The sequence below is a fragment of the Anas platyrhynchos genome, chromosome 1 (assembly GCF_047663525.1).
Source record: "Anas platyrhynchos isolate ZD024472 breed Pekin duck chromosome 1, IASCAAS_PekinDuck_T2T, whole genome shotgun sequence".
NCBI classification, from domain to species: Eukaryota; Metazoa; Chordata; class Aves; order Anseriformes; family Anatidae; genus Anas; species Anas platyrhynchos.
The window spans coordinates 33986736-34003823 of record NC_092587.1 but is presented as its reverse complement, the minus strand read 5'-3'; the positions used below and the strand labels follow the sequence as shown (position 1 = coordinate 34003823).

At 34.1% G+C, this 17088-nt stretch overlaps 1 protein-coding gene across 2 annotated transcripts in view; it reads right to left on the bottom strand.

Moving 5' to 3' along the window:
• The window catches only part of SLC16A7 (solute carrier family 16 member 7), an 84064-nt gene that overhangs the window by 20833 nt on the left and 46143 nt on the right, over positions 1 to 17088 (bottom strand). For both annotated transcript variants that reach the window (XM_027456597.3, XM_072034302.1), the window contains exon 2: positions 14816 to 15058. In XM_027456597.3, coding sequence (XP_027312398.2) covers positions 14816 to 15029 — 214 coding nt within the window. In that variant the 5' untranslated portion in view covers positions 15030 to 15058. The remainder of the gene's footprint in view (positions 1 to 14815; positions 15059 to 17088) is intronic.

Genomic DNA, 17088 nt, shown 5'->3' with positions numbered 1-17088 from the left:
TTCAGAAACATTTATGGTCACCGACTACCCAAAAGGAAAAAAAAAAAAGTTAAAATTAGTTGTCCAAATTTTGCATTAACATATTTATTTTCAGAGAGGTCAGAAGCAGCAGAATATTTCAGCATTTTTTAAAACTTCACTTATATTTGTATTCCTGTTAACTTCAGCATCCCTGAGTAAACTGAAGCACATGGTATATTAAATATGAAGCATAAATAACATAAATACAAAGCATAAATATATAAATATGAAGCATATTTGCAAATAAATGATTTTTCCAACTTGGAAAAAGGAAAGAAAAGAGAAAGAAAGGATGGAACAAGCCAATGATAAGACGGAACAAAAGCACCTATAAGGGAAATGTATTTAAATAGAGACATTGTAACACCAGGCACATACTTCTCACATAGTAGCCTGCATGCTTCTGTAATGCTGATAGCTGGAAATAGAACCAGCACATGGTAAGTGAATCCCAAACAGTCTTCTCAGAAACCTGTTGTTTTCTTCTCAGAAAACCATTGCAACCAGCTTGTAACTTAGTAAGCTGTAAATGTAATGTAGTGCATCAACATGAACATTAGAAAACTCAATTACAAATGTGAGTTTCCTGGAAGACTTAATGAAAGTTTCCTGTAGAAGAAAAGATGATGAGTTTTTCCAGGGTGGTATTTAACAGCAATCAATTTAGCTCCTTAGTAGCTCATGTACTTTTGTGAATCTAAAGTTAACACATATTTTTCAATCTTAAAAATGTGCTGGAAATTACATTTAAATAATGCTACTGGTGACAAGCACAATGAACCTGTGCCATGAAAGGTTATTTCTCCTTCAAATGAAAAAAAAAAAAAAAAAAAAAGAAAGGAGAGACAATCATCTTGCCTCTCAAAAATACATACAAAATAATACTAATACATAAATATTAATAAAAATAATTATCTATAGCAAATAGTTAACATGAATGTGTTAATAATAAACTTCATTAAATTTCTGTCTTTTTTAGGGTTTCAGCAAGAATTTTAGTAGGTACAGAACTACAGAATGCTACAATGGACATATTTAATGGTCAAAATGCAGAATTTTGCATGTCAATGCAGATCACAATTCTTAGCAATACAAGTTGTCTTTACATCTTGCTACCTGTATGAATCAGGTTACCAGACAAGTTCTGTATATTCTGATGCTACAAAAGGGGGATGAATTTCTGTATTCTTGCAGATCACAACACTGAAATGAAAGACAGCAATTACAGGATACCATTGTTGCAGCTACAATTGTAGCAACTAGAAAGTAAGAGCTATGTTGTTAATTTCAGAGCTAAGCATTGAAAAAAAAAAAAAAGAAAATAAATAGTCCTTGCTAATATTTAAATTATTCACAGGTATTTTTGCAAACAATGTTATTATATTACAAATATATAGTTACAAATATTTCCCTAGATTTTTTCTTTATTTCCTCTTTGAGTAACAACTGTCTTTTCTCTCTGCGTATGTGCATGCACACATGAGCACAATATTCATAAATGTTTATTATTCAACACTTTCTATTTATTATTCCCTATTATGATTCATAATTTTTTTATACACTTTCTTAAAAATCACAGGCTACTTTTCCTGGAAACAGAACAAAACTGTCATTTGGAAGCCAAGCAGACATCACAGAGAGCAAAAAGTCAACACAAACTCTTTCAGAAGACCTTGAACAGGCTATTTAATAGTTCTTATGAATGTAAGATACATTCTCTGCAACCCAATTCAGTATGTTTTTCAGATAATGCATTCACTGTGAAAAATTCAACCGACTTCAGTTAATATTAATATTGCCGTTTGGATTTCTCTGTCTTCTTCAAACTGCCCATTGTATTTATGTTCATACAATATCCCATTTTCTCCCTACACATCATCCTATGGTTTGTTTTCTTCCAGAACAATATTACATCTAACTCAACTTTGAAATGGTTCTCTACATATTGTAACAGACATAACATATATAATTTCAAAGAAAGCACAAGATACATGCTTCCTTTGCCTAGTTCCTTTGTCATCATATTTCTGTCTTGTCTCAATCTTGCACTGTATAATTATATATGAAAGTGAAAATAGTCAATCTACTGGCTACAATGTTTCTGTGGACCACTTACTGTGACTTACGGATCATGAGTGGATCATTAAATGTCATCTACATATTCAGAATATATGCAATGAGAAGTATAAATCTGGATTTATTTAGAATGGGGCGTCCTGAGAAGTCATCATATATACGTCATTGTCGATAATACTGTTAGATTAGTTCCAAATGCATTTGTTATTTAACACCTATGTAACCTGATATTTAAAATATACTTTATATAAAATATTTCTAAAATATTATTTTACCATTATTTTCCATTATAATTGTATTCTTAATAATATCTGATAAAACTATCTGGTAATATCTGGTAACTTTCAGTGGTAACAATTTTAAAAGCTTAAAAGTGGGAATTTCCCAAGTTCCTTGATAGCCTCTAAACTAGCTCATGTCTGAAAATTTGTATAAGGTAAATAAACATATCTCAATAATATTTAGGTCACAAAGTACTAAATAAAGGGGGGAAAGGGAAGGGAATTTATTTTTTGTTCAGAGACATTGTACAAAATGAGAACTGGGTGTTCTCATTAGATTTTGGCATCCAAGATATTTAGAGTGTAAATGCAGGAGATAGCAGTATATTAATATATATACTATATATAATATATATAATATTAATATCACAACACATGCAGAATTTGCATTTTTCCCAGTATTTTGCAAGAAAGGAGACTGATCAGTCAGGGTAGTGGAATGGCAAGGGATGGGGTAGAGGCACAACAACATGCAGTTGACAACTTAAAGTAAGATACATATATATATATATTTGTTTATTATTTTTTCCCCCTGTTTTCAAACGAGTGAAAAATAAGATGGAGAAAACTTAGTGAACAATTCCAGAATTTTGGAAGTTTTCCATGGGTTCAGAACACTTTCCAATTCACTTAAAATGTAGACACCCAAAATTATTATTATTTTATTATTATTATTCATATATTTATTTATTATTTTTAATAAGAATATTTGGGAAAATATTTTACAGTCAATAAGTTATTGACTCTCAAAGGAGAGCTACAAAGATGGTGAAAAGTCTGGAGGGGAATATGTATGAGGAGCCGCTGAAGTCACTTGGATTGTTCAGCCTGAAGCTATCACAGAGTCAACATCACAGTCTAAGCCTTCCTCACATGGGGGAGTGGAGGGGCAGGTGCTGATCTCTTTTCTCTGGTGACCAGCAGTATAACTCAAGGGAATGGCTTGAAACTGCTACAGGGGAGGTTCAGGCAGGATATCAGGAAAAGGTTTTTCTCCAAGAGGGTGGTTGAGCGCTGGAACAGGCTCTCCAGGGCAGTGGTCAAGGCCCTGAGTCTGCCAGAGTTCAACACGTGCTTGGACAACACTCTCAGACATATGACCTGATTTATTTATTTTTTAATTCTATGGTTCTATGATTCTATACTATACATGGATATTTTATCTATACATTATATGAGCAGGTGTCAGTTTATCTTTGCATATTCCCATACCTACTTCACATACATTTTGTCATCTGATTTGTCATCAGACTGACACTTTTTGATTTCCATCTAGCTAAAGAGCTTTGTATAATGTGTCTTTCAAATTTTTTAAAGTTTCCTATGGATATTAGCCATATGCCATTTCTTTTGTGTTGTTCAACACATACTCTTTCCACAGACCGCAATCAGCCAAAACATGACGACTTCCTTTAATGCGGGGGAAAGTACACTTTGCCCTATAAAAAGAATATTTTATAAAATATTACCAAGTAAGGAGTGCAAGAGTCATGAAAAAATGAGTGGAAAAAGAAGATATTAGCAGGGAGCTGGGCAAAGTTATTTATGGCATTTGTGTTTTGCCTGGACTACAACGGAAACAACATGCATAATGTTGTCTACAAAGTCCTTTCCCTTATAGCAACAGAGAATATATCCCCATAGACAAGTTTGTTTTTTTTTTTAAATGGGAGGGGTTGGGGAGGTCTAACTCAAGTTTGCACATATGAATAAGGAATACTTGAGCTCTGCTGCAAGCAGCAACATAAAGTGTCTTGGTGACCCATAGCCATCTGATTGCACTTGAAGATAATATTTGTATGGATTTTGAAACAGTCATATTTCCTTACCTGTTGTGAAGAAATAAAACAACCTAGTACTGGCAGAAACCTTATTCTCTACCAAGTAATATAAAGCAGCTTAGTTCTAATGATTGTAATGTATCATAAATTCAAAATAAATTAGTGGCCATTAAAATATAGGCTTCCTATGATTTGTATTACAGATGCTGCCTAGATATCATGCATTCCTGGAGCCACCTTTCATCTAAGGAGTTATGCTGATATTTTTCAGCCAGAACATATTTAAATGATCCAGTGAAATACACCATCCTCTGCAATGATTCAACATATGTGCTTGTGAGGAGAATATTGCTTAGGTTTCCTAATAAAATAATTATTTTCTTCCTTCAGGAGGAACTATGCTTCTCTAGTAAATTTTAATACATCTTACTGAAAAGCTATTTCTTAGAAAATTGAGAAAATTGACTTATTTAGGCAGTATGTGTATCTGAACACCCTGTTGTTTTTGTTTGGTTGTTTGGTTGGTTGTTTTTTTCTTTGGTTAGTTGGTTGGTTTGTATTTATTCTTTAATAATATCTGGAGAAATGATCAAGAAGAAATTACATGATCCAGATTTGTTCCTGTCTTAATCCCACCAGCCACTTCAACTGGTTCTGAGTATAGGGTCAAGTGCTGTGCATTCTAGTTACTGTTTATATTTGAGTAAGTAAATATTAAAAGCTTCTGAACCAGAATAGCAATGGATTATATATCTTTGCTCATTCTTTCAACAGGTGTAGATTCACTGTGTGAAGCACAAAAAAATCACTCCCAGATGCATTCATTACCTTTGTGAAATACTATTTGATTTTTAAGGAACAATACATAAATTAGAACTAGCATTGTATGAAACATACTTTAACATCCATTTTATTCCTAAAATGAAATAAAAAATTCAAATCTCAGAATTCTCAGCTGAGTTAAATATGTTAAAAATCTTCAAATAACTCACTCTGAATTATCTCAAACTTCTTTTGTGGAACTAACTTAAGAAATCAGAAATAAAACTATGCAGCATTCCCATGTTCCAGGTCACTCAATAAAAAAAAATGTTGCAGCTCTACAGTTTTTAACTGCAGCCTAGTGTAAGACCAGCTACAGGACTATATTGCTCATTATTATACATAAACTCACTGGGATGAACCCCCATCACATTCTCAGAAGTGCAGTCTTTGTGTAAGTCCAGCCAATTGGAAGGAGGGATTTTATTTATTTATTTATTTATTTATTCATTTATTTATTTTGAGATTTTCTGTAAGTTTCTATTACGTGTTAATTAGAAATGATTGTTCAGGTTATCAACAGCTTAAAACCATCTGTCATGTCAACTGTATTCTCACTTGAGAATCATATAGTTTCAGGTCATTACCGGTGGATACTTTGTTACACTGTGTGTTACATCAGTAAATATCAGAACAATTCTTACAGTCAGAGTGCCTGCTTGCCTACTACTCAGCCCACTTTGCAATACTGGAACTACACAGAATCAAAATAATTAACATTTATGTTAGGAGAAAGACTCATAATTCAGGTCAAATTGCGTCCTTGAATTTTTATTTTTATTTTTAATTTATTTATGAAGTAGAGACAAGATTACTGACAAACAAGTCGTACCAAAAAGGTTGGTCAAATGATTAATAAAGTGAATACTCCTAGTTTTTCTTAAACGCTATACACCCTCAAAACAACTCTTGCATATTTTATATTTTATTTGGGGGAAAATAATAATTTATGCATAATGTATTTTTAAGGTTGATATTAATAAAAATGAGATTTTAATGAGTGCCTGTGGGAGCACTTAAGTCATTGAAGGTACACTGCCAAAAGACCTTTATGTCACAAACACCTATGCATAAAAATATTTGCATATGTTTATATGTTGACTTGAAGCAAGTGAGAAATAAATCTTAGCTTTGAACCTGATGAGATCACTTAGGCATTTCAAATTAAGCACGTATTACAGGATTAGCATCATGGAGACCATACTTGGAACAGAGTCCCAGGCAGTTATTTTGCGTATCTCTGATAACAGCATAACATTGTTACTGAAACATGTAATTCATCACTATATATTTTATGTTTTAAGTTTTTCTACCGACTCCTTCTCTCTCCCCGCTCCCCCCGCCCCCAAACAATGATTCTAGAGTATCTGGCTATAGATTCAAAAAAGACCTGCAGATTCATCATATGCTGAGCATGAACTACAGTTCTTTATCAATAATGTATCTATTTACCTGGTTTAGTTATTTTATTTTACTGCATTTTGCTCAGGAGATATCCGGGGAAACTAAAATAAGTAAATACATGAATAAATAAATCTTATTCACCATACGTAATGCCATGTTGCTTCTCACCAGCTTCAATACTTCATGTGTCTTAATTAAATCTTTCATGGCAACAGTTTTTAAATAGAAGATCCAAAAGTAAAGCCTCCTGCACTTTGTTTATTTACTTGCTGCTTTGAAAATTACAACTATTCTGATTAGGCAAATAACAAGAGCTTAATTAGAGACATTCAAGGCTTAGCAACATCACAATAAGGAGGGATTAATTCTTCCATTTACATATATGATAACAGTTCAGGCAATTTAGAACAGAATTGGTCTTGAAGCATTTTTGAGTGAAATTTGACTTCCAAGGACACAAGATTACTCCACTTCTTAGGAAGGCCTAATAGAAAACCTCTCTTCTTGAATTGTGCCTACTCTGAGAGTCACTGCAAAGAGTCCTTAGGAAGTCCTGACACTAAACTGTTCCTCTGAGTAAATTATGTTCTACTATGTAGAAAATAACAAGAAGATGAAATCTAGGCTACATCTTCAAATCTGGAAGCAGCATGTATGGGACAGCAAAGCTTATTCTTGTAAAAGAGGAAAAAAATAATTACATAATTACTGTTCCTGGAAAATCAAAGACATTCCTCCATAGGAGAGCGGTATGAGCAAGATTTGTAGCAAAACACATTTGGTACTGACAGCTGATACTGATACGGAAGTGTTTTGGAGCTTTCTACAAAAAGACTGAAATGTTTTCAACTTTCAGATCATTCACAGAGAATAGGAAAATACATAGATTACAGATTTCTATCCATAGCTTTTTATCAGCTTATAATCAAGCTACAGAAGGATATGGACTTAGTCAATTATTAAGCAAAAAACTTTTTATCCCAGCTGTTTTTTTTTTTTAGCTAATGATGAGAGCTGAAGAATTATGGGTATGAGGAAAGATTAGATATTTACAAGCTAATAAATAATTTTAAGATTACCAGAGAGTTTTAATAGCATCAAAACTAGTACAACCTAAACAGTGTCATTGAAACATGGAAAAATTACAACCTATGCAATATTCAAGAGATCTAGAAAGACTACAAATATTAATAAAACCAGCAGGACGAGTTCAAAATCACTATCAATTGGGTGCATATCTCTGCAGGAACATACTTAGATTTTAAAGTCTCTAGAGAGTGAAATATAACATACTGGTATAGGGCAACAATTGTGTAGGGTAGCATCACTTAAGATGTGCGCAAAATAGAGATCTGAAAACTTCCTCTAGGTTCCTTTAGCACTGAAAAGACAGCCAGTCTTTCTAAAACATGATTTATCTGTCGTGTTTTGGACAGTTAACATAGGAAAGGACGATTCAGAAATTTCCATTTTTATTGACTGACAACAGAAGTTGTCTAGACAACTGGTTCAGATGTAAGTACCTATGCTGAGGAAGACTAAACAACACATGAATCCCATCCATATGATCTCTAGTTACTATTGTTAAAAAAATGTAAGTGTACAACTATTTCCTTCACAATTTTCCAAGAGTCAAAGCAGTTAATGAAAAGTGTTTCAAAGCAGTACATACAGAATACCCAAGAAGGCACAATTAATGTAAAACATGTCCATGGAAAAGTGCTAAAAGAATTGTTTGAACTAGATGATGAAATGAACAACTTATTTCACAATACATTCTCCTATTTTAATCACAATCTTCACATTTAAATCCATGCCATTTGGTTGTCTCTTTATAGTACATATTAATCTGAACAAAAGTCAGGTAAAACTGCAGCCATTGCACTTATCTATTTCTTGATAATTAAATAAAAATGCCAAAATTTGTGAAAAATGAAGATAAACTTGTTTTCTGCTTATATGCTCCAATGAAACATATATTATTAATGAAGCTGTAGTTGTATGTACTCTTTGACATGGGTAATCTTAACAGTAATCTTAATAATCTTCACAGTAATAGCAATCTTAATAAACTTCAGTTACATGAAAAGTTTCTGACTGATTAGAAAACTCTCTGCATGGCATGTATGTTTACATGCAATCTCTGCAAAAATCTTCAAAATCAGTTAATCAATTAAGATTGTTTGAAGTAATCTTAAAAGACAATTTAAAATCATCTCATTCTTTGATTTCTGTAGTTTCCCTGGCATCAGAATAAACCTGTCACTAAGTCCAGTTACCTCTGTTAGCAACTATGTATCTACATACCATTACAAATGTCAGTAAAAAACTCAGTTGTTGCCAATTTATACTGGTTTATAGTATCTTATAAATATCTCAGTTCAGCTCTGTTTCCCTTGGCTATACCTTTCAAAATAAACAAGGGAATAGTTCTTAGACATTCCAAAACAATGGACCAGTAAAATTCTATAATAAGTTCTTTGTAGAGTGTTAGGTTTATTATTTCATTTGAAGTGCTGGTGTGATTACAATGGTATACACAGCATGAGTAGATAGACTTTTCCTTCCTCACAGAACTTCTCTGGTATCTGCTTAAATATCTCATGATTCCCAGTTGTGCTACACCATTGTTTCATTACCTTTGAATTACGCGACACAGATCACAAATGCAGCCATTGTATAATCCAGTGATATGAAAAACTATATGGGAACTGATCCAACATTATTAGTATACAGAAAGAAGAAGAAAAAAAAGCATTCCTTCGTCTAAGTTTTACAAGCTCAATGAATATATCAAAGGCCTAAGTTAGTCCCTTGATATCTTTTTAAAACAAACCCGAAGTTTTAGTCCCTCAGAAAATGTATTTTATGATGAATGCTATTTATTATTGTTTGTCTTTGACCCGTTACTTGAAATGAAGTGCGAGAGAAAAAAGAATCTTCTTTATGGATAAAAAAGCTGTAAATATTGATTACTTTTACCTATAGAAATGAAGATCAAGAAAAATACAAAGCCTTAAATGGGAAAAAAAAAGAACTTAACTAATGTTCATTATGTAGTCTATTATGTTGCCTGCTTGTATATAAACAAGAATTTTTTTCCTTACAGGATTGAATTAATTTAATTACAATCACCACAAATATCTCTATGATAATCATTACTATTATCCTATGTCATGGACATTGAAAATGTTAGTAAAAGTACAGTGGGAATTTTCTTATGAATGGTTTTCTGTCAATTACTGAAAAGACAAAAATATTTCTCTCAATGGCAGCATGTTCTTAACTTTAAGATTGGCTTTTTGAGTGTGGCTAAACAGATCCCTGTAAAAACTGTTTCATGAAAACTTGACAAAATTGGATAACCAAAAGGCACTGAATAACAATTGCATCTTGTCTGTTCAGCCAAACATAACAAGCTGAAGAGTAAAAAAGCAACTAGCTAGCTCCTGTAGACAGAATGGCACTCCTGTTCAAAAAAATATTATGTGTATATATATATATATATAAAACCATCTACAACAGGTGTTTTTTCTCATCCTTCTTTCCACATCCAACTTTAAGGGTGTTTACTAACTTATTAGGGTGTTAAAAATCTCTTTGTGTTTAAAACACTCATTACTACCACAGAGCATTGCCCTACAAGGTACAGTTTTATTAAAACTCAAAGGCTTCCAAGAAATATAAGAAGTGGCTGTGTTACCCTTCAGAGGCTTTATCAGAACTCCTTAGCATTCAGGTCTTCTTTTAAAAACTGAACTACTGTAAGTTCATAATATTTGTGTTACTCCTGATACTTCTTTTTTGTACTTATCTCCATTTGTTAGTAAGATTCAAAATGCTCTGTTCCTGTGTCACCTCATTACGACTTCTTTTCCTTTATCTATGAGTCTCAAATTAACTTGACATAGATGTTTTACATATATTTTAGGCTAAATGTGAAGTATTCCCTCATGCCCATGAGGCATTTGGAAAGTTGATAAGTTCTGCTTTCAAGGACACTCTAAATGAGGTTATTAAAATTCAACACTTTGCATATTCTGATGGAGAAAAACGTTTGTCCCTGACTACAAAGGACATAGGTCAATTCAAGAAAGCTTCTCAATCTTCTCATCCATGGGTACTGAAGGCCTTGTACCAGTATTTGTAAAATCTAAATAAGAAAATGTTACCAGGGAGGGAGAAAAGTGTAGGAGCATAGATTCTGTCCAAAAGTAAAAATCCATAACCATCTGTTGTTTGTGTTGCATGCATTTCGCAACTGTCATCTCCACTGTGCACGCCATTTCATCTTCACAGCAATATCTCTGAAACACCCACTGAGATAAAATCACAAATATTTTGAACATACCATATGATACGTTATTTTCCAAATTAATATTCGACAAAGTCATAATGAGAACTTTTTTAGTTTACTTTTGTGTTGTCACCTGAAAACTCTTTTAATAGTTTGTCACTACCTGACAGTTAAGCTCAAACTTGAACAATTAAAGAAAAAAAAAAAAGAGGAAACTATTAAATGCTGCATTTTTTTGATTGTTGGTATGTTTTCAAAACCAGTAACAACCACTATTTAAAATTCTATAGCACTTTTCTCTTCAAAAAAAGGTTCCCAAACGCTTTTTTAATCATTTACTTTGAAAAATCATCTAGAATTTTGTCACTATCCTTTGGGTGGTTTAAGAAAAGGTACTTAAGTGGTACTTAGTGACATGATTTAGTGAGTAGTATTGGTAGTAGGGAGATGCTTGGACCATATGATCTTGAGGTCTTCTCCAACCTTAATGATTGTATGATTCTAAGACAATCCTACATTTCACAGCTGAGTCTGGCTTGGAGAAATTAACAGCGCTTCAGATAATTTCTACAATGCAACGTCAAACCCACAAAGTAATTTTTGAAAACAAACAAACCAAAACACCACCAAAACCAAAACCAAGCAAACAAATAAAAAACACCAAATACAAATTTGTCCTTGGAAAAATGACAGAAAAAGAGTTAAATAAGTAAACCAACTGCTTTTTCCCTAAGGAAATCTAAAACCCAAGGTCAACTGTGTCTGAAATCAACAGACCTGTCACGCAGCTTTCATGGCTGCCACTAAGGCTCCCATCAAAACTACAATGAAAGCATTAAAAATATTTTGTGTTGTGTTTTTGTTTTGTTTTGTTTTGCTTATTTTTTTTTATTTTTTTTTTTTTGCTGGAAACAGATTGAGCTTTGAAAAGAAGCTCTCTAATCATCTTTGGCTGGTTAATGATGCACAAAGCAAAAGGTGAAGTTTAGAAAAAGAGAATGAACTGAGAGAACTTGATATCAAATATATTTGGTCTTTTTCTTCGGTTCCTTAATGCTTGCATGCATCAGAGCATACATACAGCTCTGTAAGTATACATACATAGTCGATATATATAAGAATACATATATGCACACATATCATATATACCTATGTGTTCATATACATACACAAACACAGGGTACCCTGTCAAGACAGCTCAACTAATTTCATCTTATCCCAGATTCTGTCCTCCAGCACAAAAAGTTTGGTGGTCTCAGTCACAGTCCCTTGTGTGTAGGAGTCCATCACAAAACCATCACCCCTAATCTAATACAATTGACAGTCTCTGCTCAAGAGAGGCAGAAGAAGGAGTTGCCATGGAGACTGAACTATTGCTCTTCTCCAGAGGATGCTTCTTTCAAGCACAGGCTGAACAACAGAGGCTGTCCAATATCTGTAACCTTGATCACATTACAGGATCTTGCAGTTTGGGAAGGCTTTTTAGTAAACTCTAACAAATATCCAGGAGACAAGAACAGGGGAGAAAACAGAGAGCTTGAGGGAAAAAAAATAATAAAAACAATAAGAACAAACAAACAAACAACAACAACCACAACAAAAAACACCACCGCAACAAGAACTATATGAAAGTACATAATATGGTAGATTGAGAGAGGGAAAAGAGTTTCGTATTGACTTGATTTATCAGATTTGTCACCTCTGTTTAGTGCTTTCCTAACAGGGTGAATGCTGTGCTTGACCTATTTGCTGGAATTAACCAGGACTGCAGGAGACCATATGGATTGCCAGATGGTCTGCTATAATTTAATGCCATTTATTCTAAGTATGAAGTAAGTGATAAACATAATTAACATTCTTTTAGCTCCTTACTGGATGCCTTTTATTAGTGTTTTGTTTTGTTTTTTTTCCTCAGGAATTGAAAGGTAAGTTAATACCTTGTTATTGAAACACAGATGCCAGCTAATTAACTGCAAGAGGCTGCAGCCTCTAAAGCAAAGAGTGTCGGCACAGACTCTTACTTATTCACTGACCCCACTGTGATGATTAATAGGTTGAATGCTAAGCTCTAATGAGGATGACAGATCTTAGATGTTTTCAAGTTACCTTAATTAATAGCATGATGAACAGAGTGTTCATGCAGACATATCACACTTCATAGTAAACACTACACCCTGTACCATGGTCTTAATGTGTCTTTCACATTACAGCACATCAAATACTAAGGAATCAAACCACCTTCAGACAGTAGAAACAATGCAGTGATTTCCTCCAGAAATGTTTTTCCTGATTCCTATTTCATACTCTGCCAGTGATTGTCTAAATGGCCTATTTTTTAGGAAGTGGTTCTAGAGAAGCTGTGGCTTCAAAGAGTGTTTTATCAGGCAGGATCGTCATTCTCAGCATTTCAAAACCATGAGTCCATAACAAGATATGCAAACAACTTTGCCTACTGTTCCTGTGCTAACAGTCTTCATAGGGACTGGACTAGGTCTTAGCAGAATGAATAGTCAACTATTTTGTAATGTTTAACATCAATGTACAGGTGAAGATATCATGCTGGTACTCGTAACACTGAAGGAAGTACTAGAGAAAAGGCAGCAGTACTGAATGCTTTGCATTTTACATTAAATGTTGTGTACATTGAATCTGGTATATAAACATGACCACAGCCGAATGATTTGCATCTGTACTGTTATTAAAACTTAGGTGAACTTTGAGATGACAGAAATGGCATAAATTAAATGTTATTCAGAGATTAAAACAAACAAACAGCACCTGTGCTATAAAGCAAATTTGCCCTTAGAAAATTTAGCTATGAATTTAGCTAAAAAATACATAGGGTCCAGACCAAAAGTCATAGCATAAGGTAAGTAGAAGCAAAACACAGCTCTTCATCATCTGTGTTCTTCCCTTCTTCCAGATGGGTCCACACTTGTTCAGGGGCTTCCACACTCATGTATTCTCTACAGTGCAAATCTACTCAAATGTAGATATGCACCCTTTCGAGAAGCTAATTTAGAGGGGACTTGAACATGACATGCTGTCCATGCCCAGAGCAGCCATGCATACTGCCATGCCTTTGGATTCTTGTAGACAGTCTGTCCAGATGTGCCTGGCAGAGTCCTAGTCAAGGAAGCCTGGGCACATGAAATGCCACAACACAGGGAAACTCATTTCTAGGCTTGCAGTACCCATAAAAGCCAGTCTGGTTTAAGAATGACTTGGTCACACATAGCAAGAACATACATGATCTTGCTCTTTACCCTGCTCTTGAAGGCATTAATTCAAGTTACTCCTTCATTTGGTGAATTTTCTCATGATTGTTGCTGTTCCTATAAATTCCTTCAGGATTCTCCATATGAACAGATATAGGTTAAAAATATCGTAACAGCAAATGTTATTGCTATTGACACCACTTGTCATGTCATCTTTATTGGGTCTCTGCCTCTGTCACCATTTGAAAAAAAAAAAAACATTCATTTTTCATTCCATTAACCAAAAAATATTTACCTGCAGTACTTAAGACAACACTGTGCTGGCTGCAGGATCTTTTTTATAGTCAGAGGTGAAAAACAGGTACTTAGAGAAACTCCCATAGCCTGAAATCTCTTCTATGCATACCTACCTCTCTTCCTTGACTGTTAAAGCAACTATGACAAGTGCTAAGATTTAGGAAGGCTGAAATCAGTGATAAAAGAATTACCATGAAAAAATAAGACCATGCATCCTTCAACAGGTTGTTTACTGGACCCGATAATACCATACTTTATTATAGATACCACTTCTGAAAAATATTGGAGTGATGCTTTTCAGTGAGTAAAGACACAGTGCTATTGGCACAATGTTTTCAGTTTCTCTGTATACACTTTTGTACATATGTACATATGCATACATAATATATGCATTTAATAGCCCCATTACTGCAAATGGTCAAATGTTCCAGGTGCTTACCTCAAAACATTTTTATTTTAAAAAGGGCATTAGGTAAATTCTTACCTGATCTTAAAAATATTACCTAATAAATTTAGGTAATAATGATAAAATCAGATAGTAATTAACTTCAACTGCTTTAAGATCATAGGGAAAAAAATAGACAAACACAATATTTGCAAATTTCACAAACATCTTACCTCCTGCATACATGACAGCCAACATTATTGATGATATCCAAGCTATTTCACTATATGATGTGTGGAAGATTTCCTGTATTTCTTTGAAGAATACTGTGATGGCTTTGGGGAATGCATAGGAAAATCCAATGGAGATAAAAGCCCCAAAGACCACAACCCATCCCCAGCCTCCATCTGGAGGAGGGTATTGTGGTGCTCCTGTTGCTGGTGGCATTTCTATTCTTTGTCTCTTCTCCACCTAGGCTGAAAAAGAAGAGAAGAGACAAAGTTTCAAACAGTTTTCCTTTTTTATCAAACAGCAGTATTCTGTCATCTTCTGCAGAATCCTCAAAGCTGAGACCTTCCGATTTACATGGGACCACATTGGACCTGTTTTTGGAAGCAAAACCTGTTCTGAAAAACAAACAAACAAAAAATATGTCAAGAATAATTGAAATATCCGATTCAGTATGTTCCACTATTACAAAGGACTGACCTCAGTTACTGAAGTTGTGCTTGCAATTAGTCACTTAGAACATTAGTCACTTAGAAAACAAATGTGTCTCTATGGGTAAATTTATGTAGCTTTATGCTCTACATTATGCTCTACAGTATGGATTTAGGATAGGTATGAAACAGAAAAAAAATGAAATCAGATGTACAGGAAACAATGGAAAAAAGTTAGAGTAAATTATTCCTAAATGCTATTTTTTTAGCAACATTTGCAGGTACTTCAGAAAAACTATCAGCAATGACAGCAAGTCATAACACAGTGCTTTGTCATATGCTGCCATTTTCCAATTGTTGACAATTGTTAATTTTTCTCGCTTAACTCATGAGAACATTTAAAAGCATATTTAAAAGAAAAAAAAAAAAGAGAGAGAGAGAGAGACTTAAAATTCCTCATGTATCCGTAAAATAAATGTAAAATATTACAATTCCAAATTGTATTGTTTTTAACGTTTTCATATGTGAATTGGTAGATGTTGCTATTACTTGCAGGAACAAGGTGGTGGTACTCTTTTTGCTGTTTCCACATGTTTAAAGACATCAGGAAGTCTTTCACTAATAAATTTTCAAACTTTCCACAACTATACTCTAATTTAGAGTTTACCATAATAGAGGACAGCAGAGTGATTTTTTGAAGCGGTTCTGAGAGGTGCAATCAAGAAATTCAAGGAGCTCAAGAAATCATAAGTAATTCACATAAAACTCCTAAGGCCTGAAATGAATTTTATACTTAATCACCTTGATACCTAAATACTTAAGATGACTATATTATCCATTACCTTTCTAGAAAACATGTAGTAGCAAGAATCCATTTTGTAGTTCAGAGATTTTTCCAACATAAAAACCCTTTATTACTAAACAGAGTTGGGAGTCTACTGTATTTTCCTCTGTGCAATCCAGCCTACACAGACAGCATGAACCGAAAATTCCTCCTTCCTCTGTGTTCCTTCCTTGGGCATTTAGGTAACTTAGTACTCTTGATTGGTCTCCAACCACACCAGTACAAAAAGCTGTGACTCATAATAGTATGTAGGTTTTTGTTATGCTTATGATTAACAGCGAGTCTCTGTAAGACTTCTATGCCACTTACGCCATATCCCAGTTTCTCACAGCAAACTGCATTAGCAAGTGGGATGATATAATTACCTTAACAAAAAATAAAAAATGAACTGTGCCAGCTTATATTAATCTCTCAGGATAGCGTCTAGAGTACTCTCAGGGTAAATGCTATGTAGTACTGCCTACAACACGACAAAAAAATTGCAAAGTGTTGCTTTTCAGATTATCACAAGGCCACTCCTGTGACAGAAACCTCTGTACTTCTGTTTCTCCAATTTACTGCTTTTCGTTGTAGACATCACCTTCATATTGGCAGACCTCCAAAGGAGCTAAATCAACCACTAAAACATCTGGCTTCTACACAAGGTTGGAGAAGCCCAGGTAATTTGGCTTCTGCATCATATCATACAGATTTGCTGCTGGCAGCAATAGGTATTTGCCACTCTGTACCCAGACTGCATATATATATTTTATATGCACATCTAGAAAGAACCCTTGGCATATACTTTGTTTCCAGTTACCCTGGTCTCAGCTTAGTCCATTGACATGCATCAGTGAGGAAAACCTGGGTCTGCCCCTAGAAGATGGACAAGTAGAGACACTTCTGGTTGCTGAAACTTAACATTGGCAAAGCAGTTTAACACCCATTTGCTGTTGCTGAATCAGGACCCATTGGTAGGAAGAGTATCTCAAAAAAAAAACACTGGACTTGAAAAAACACATAG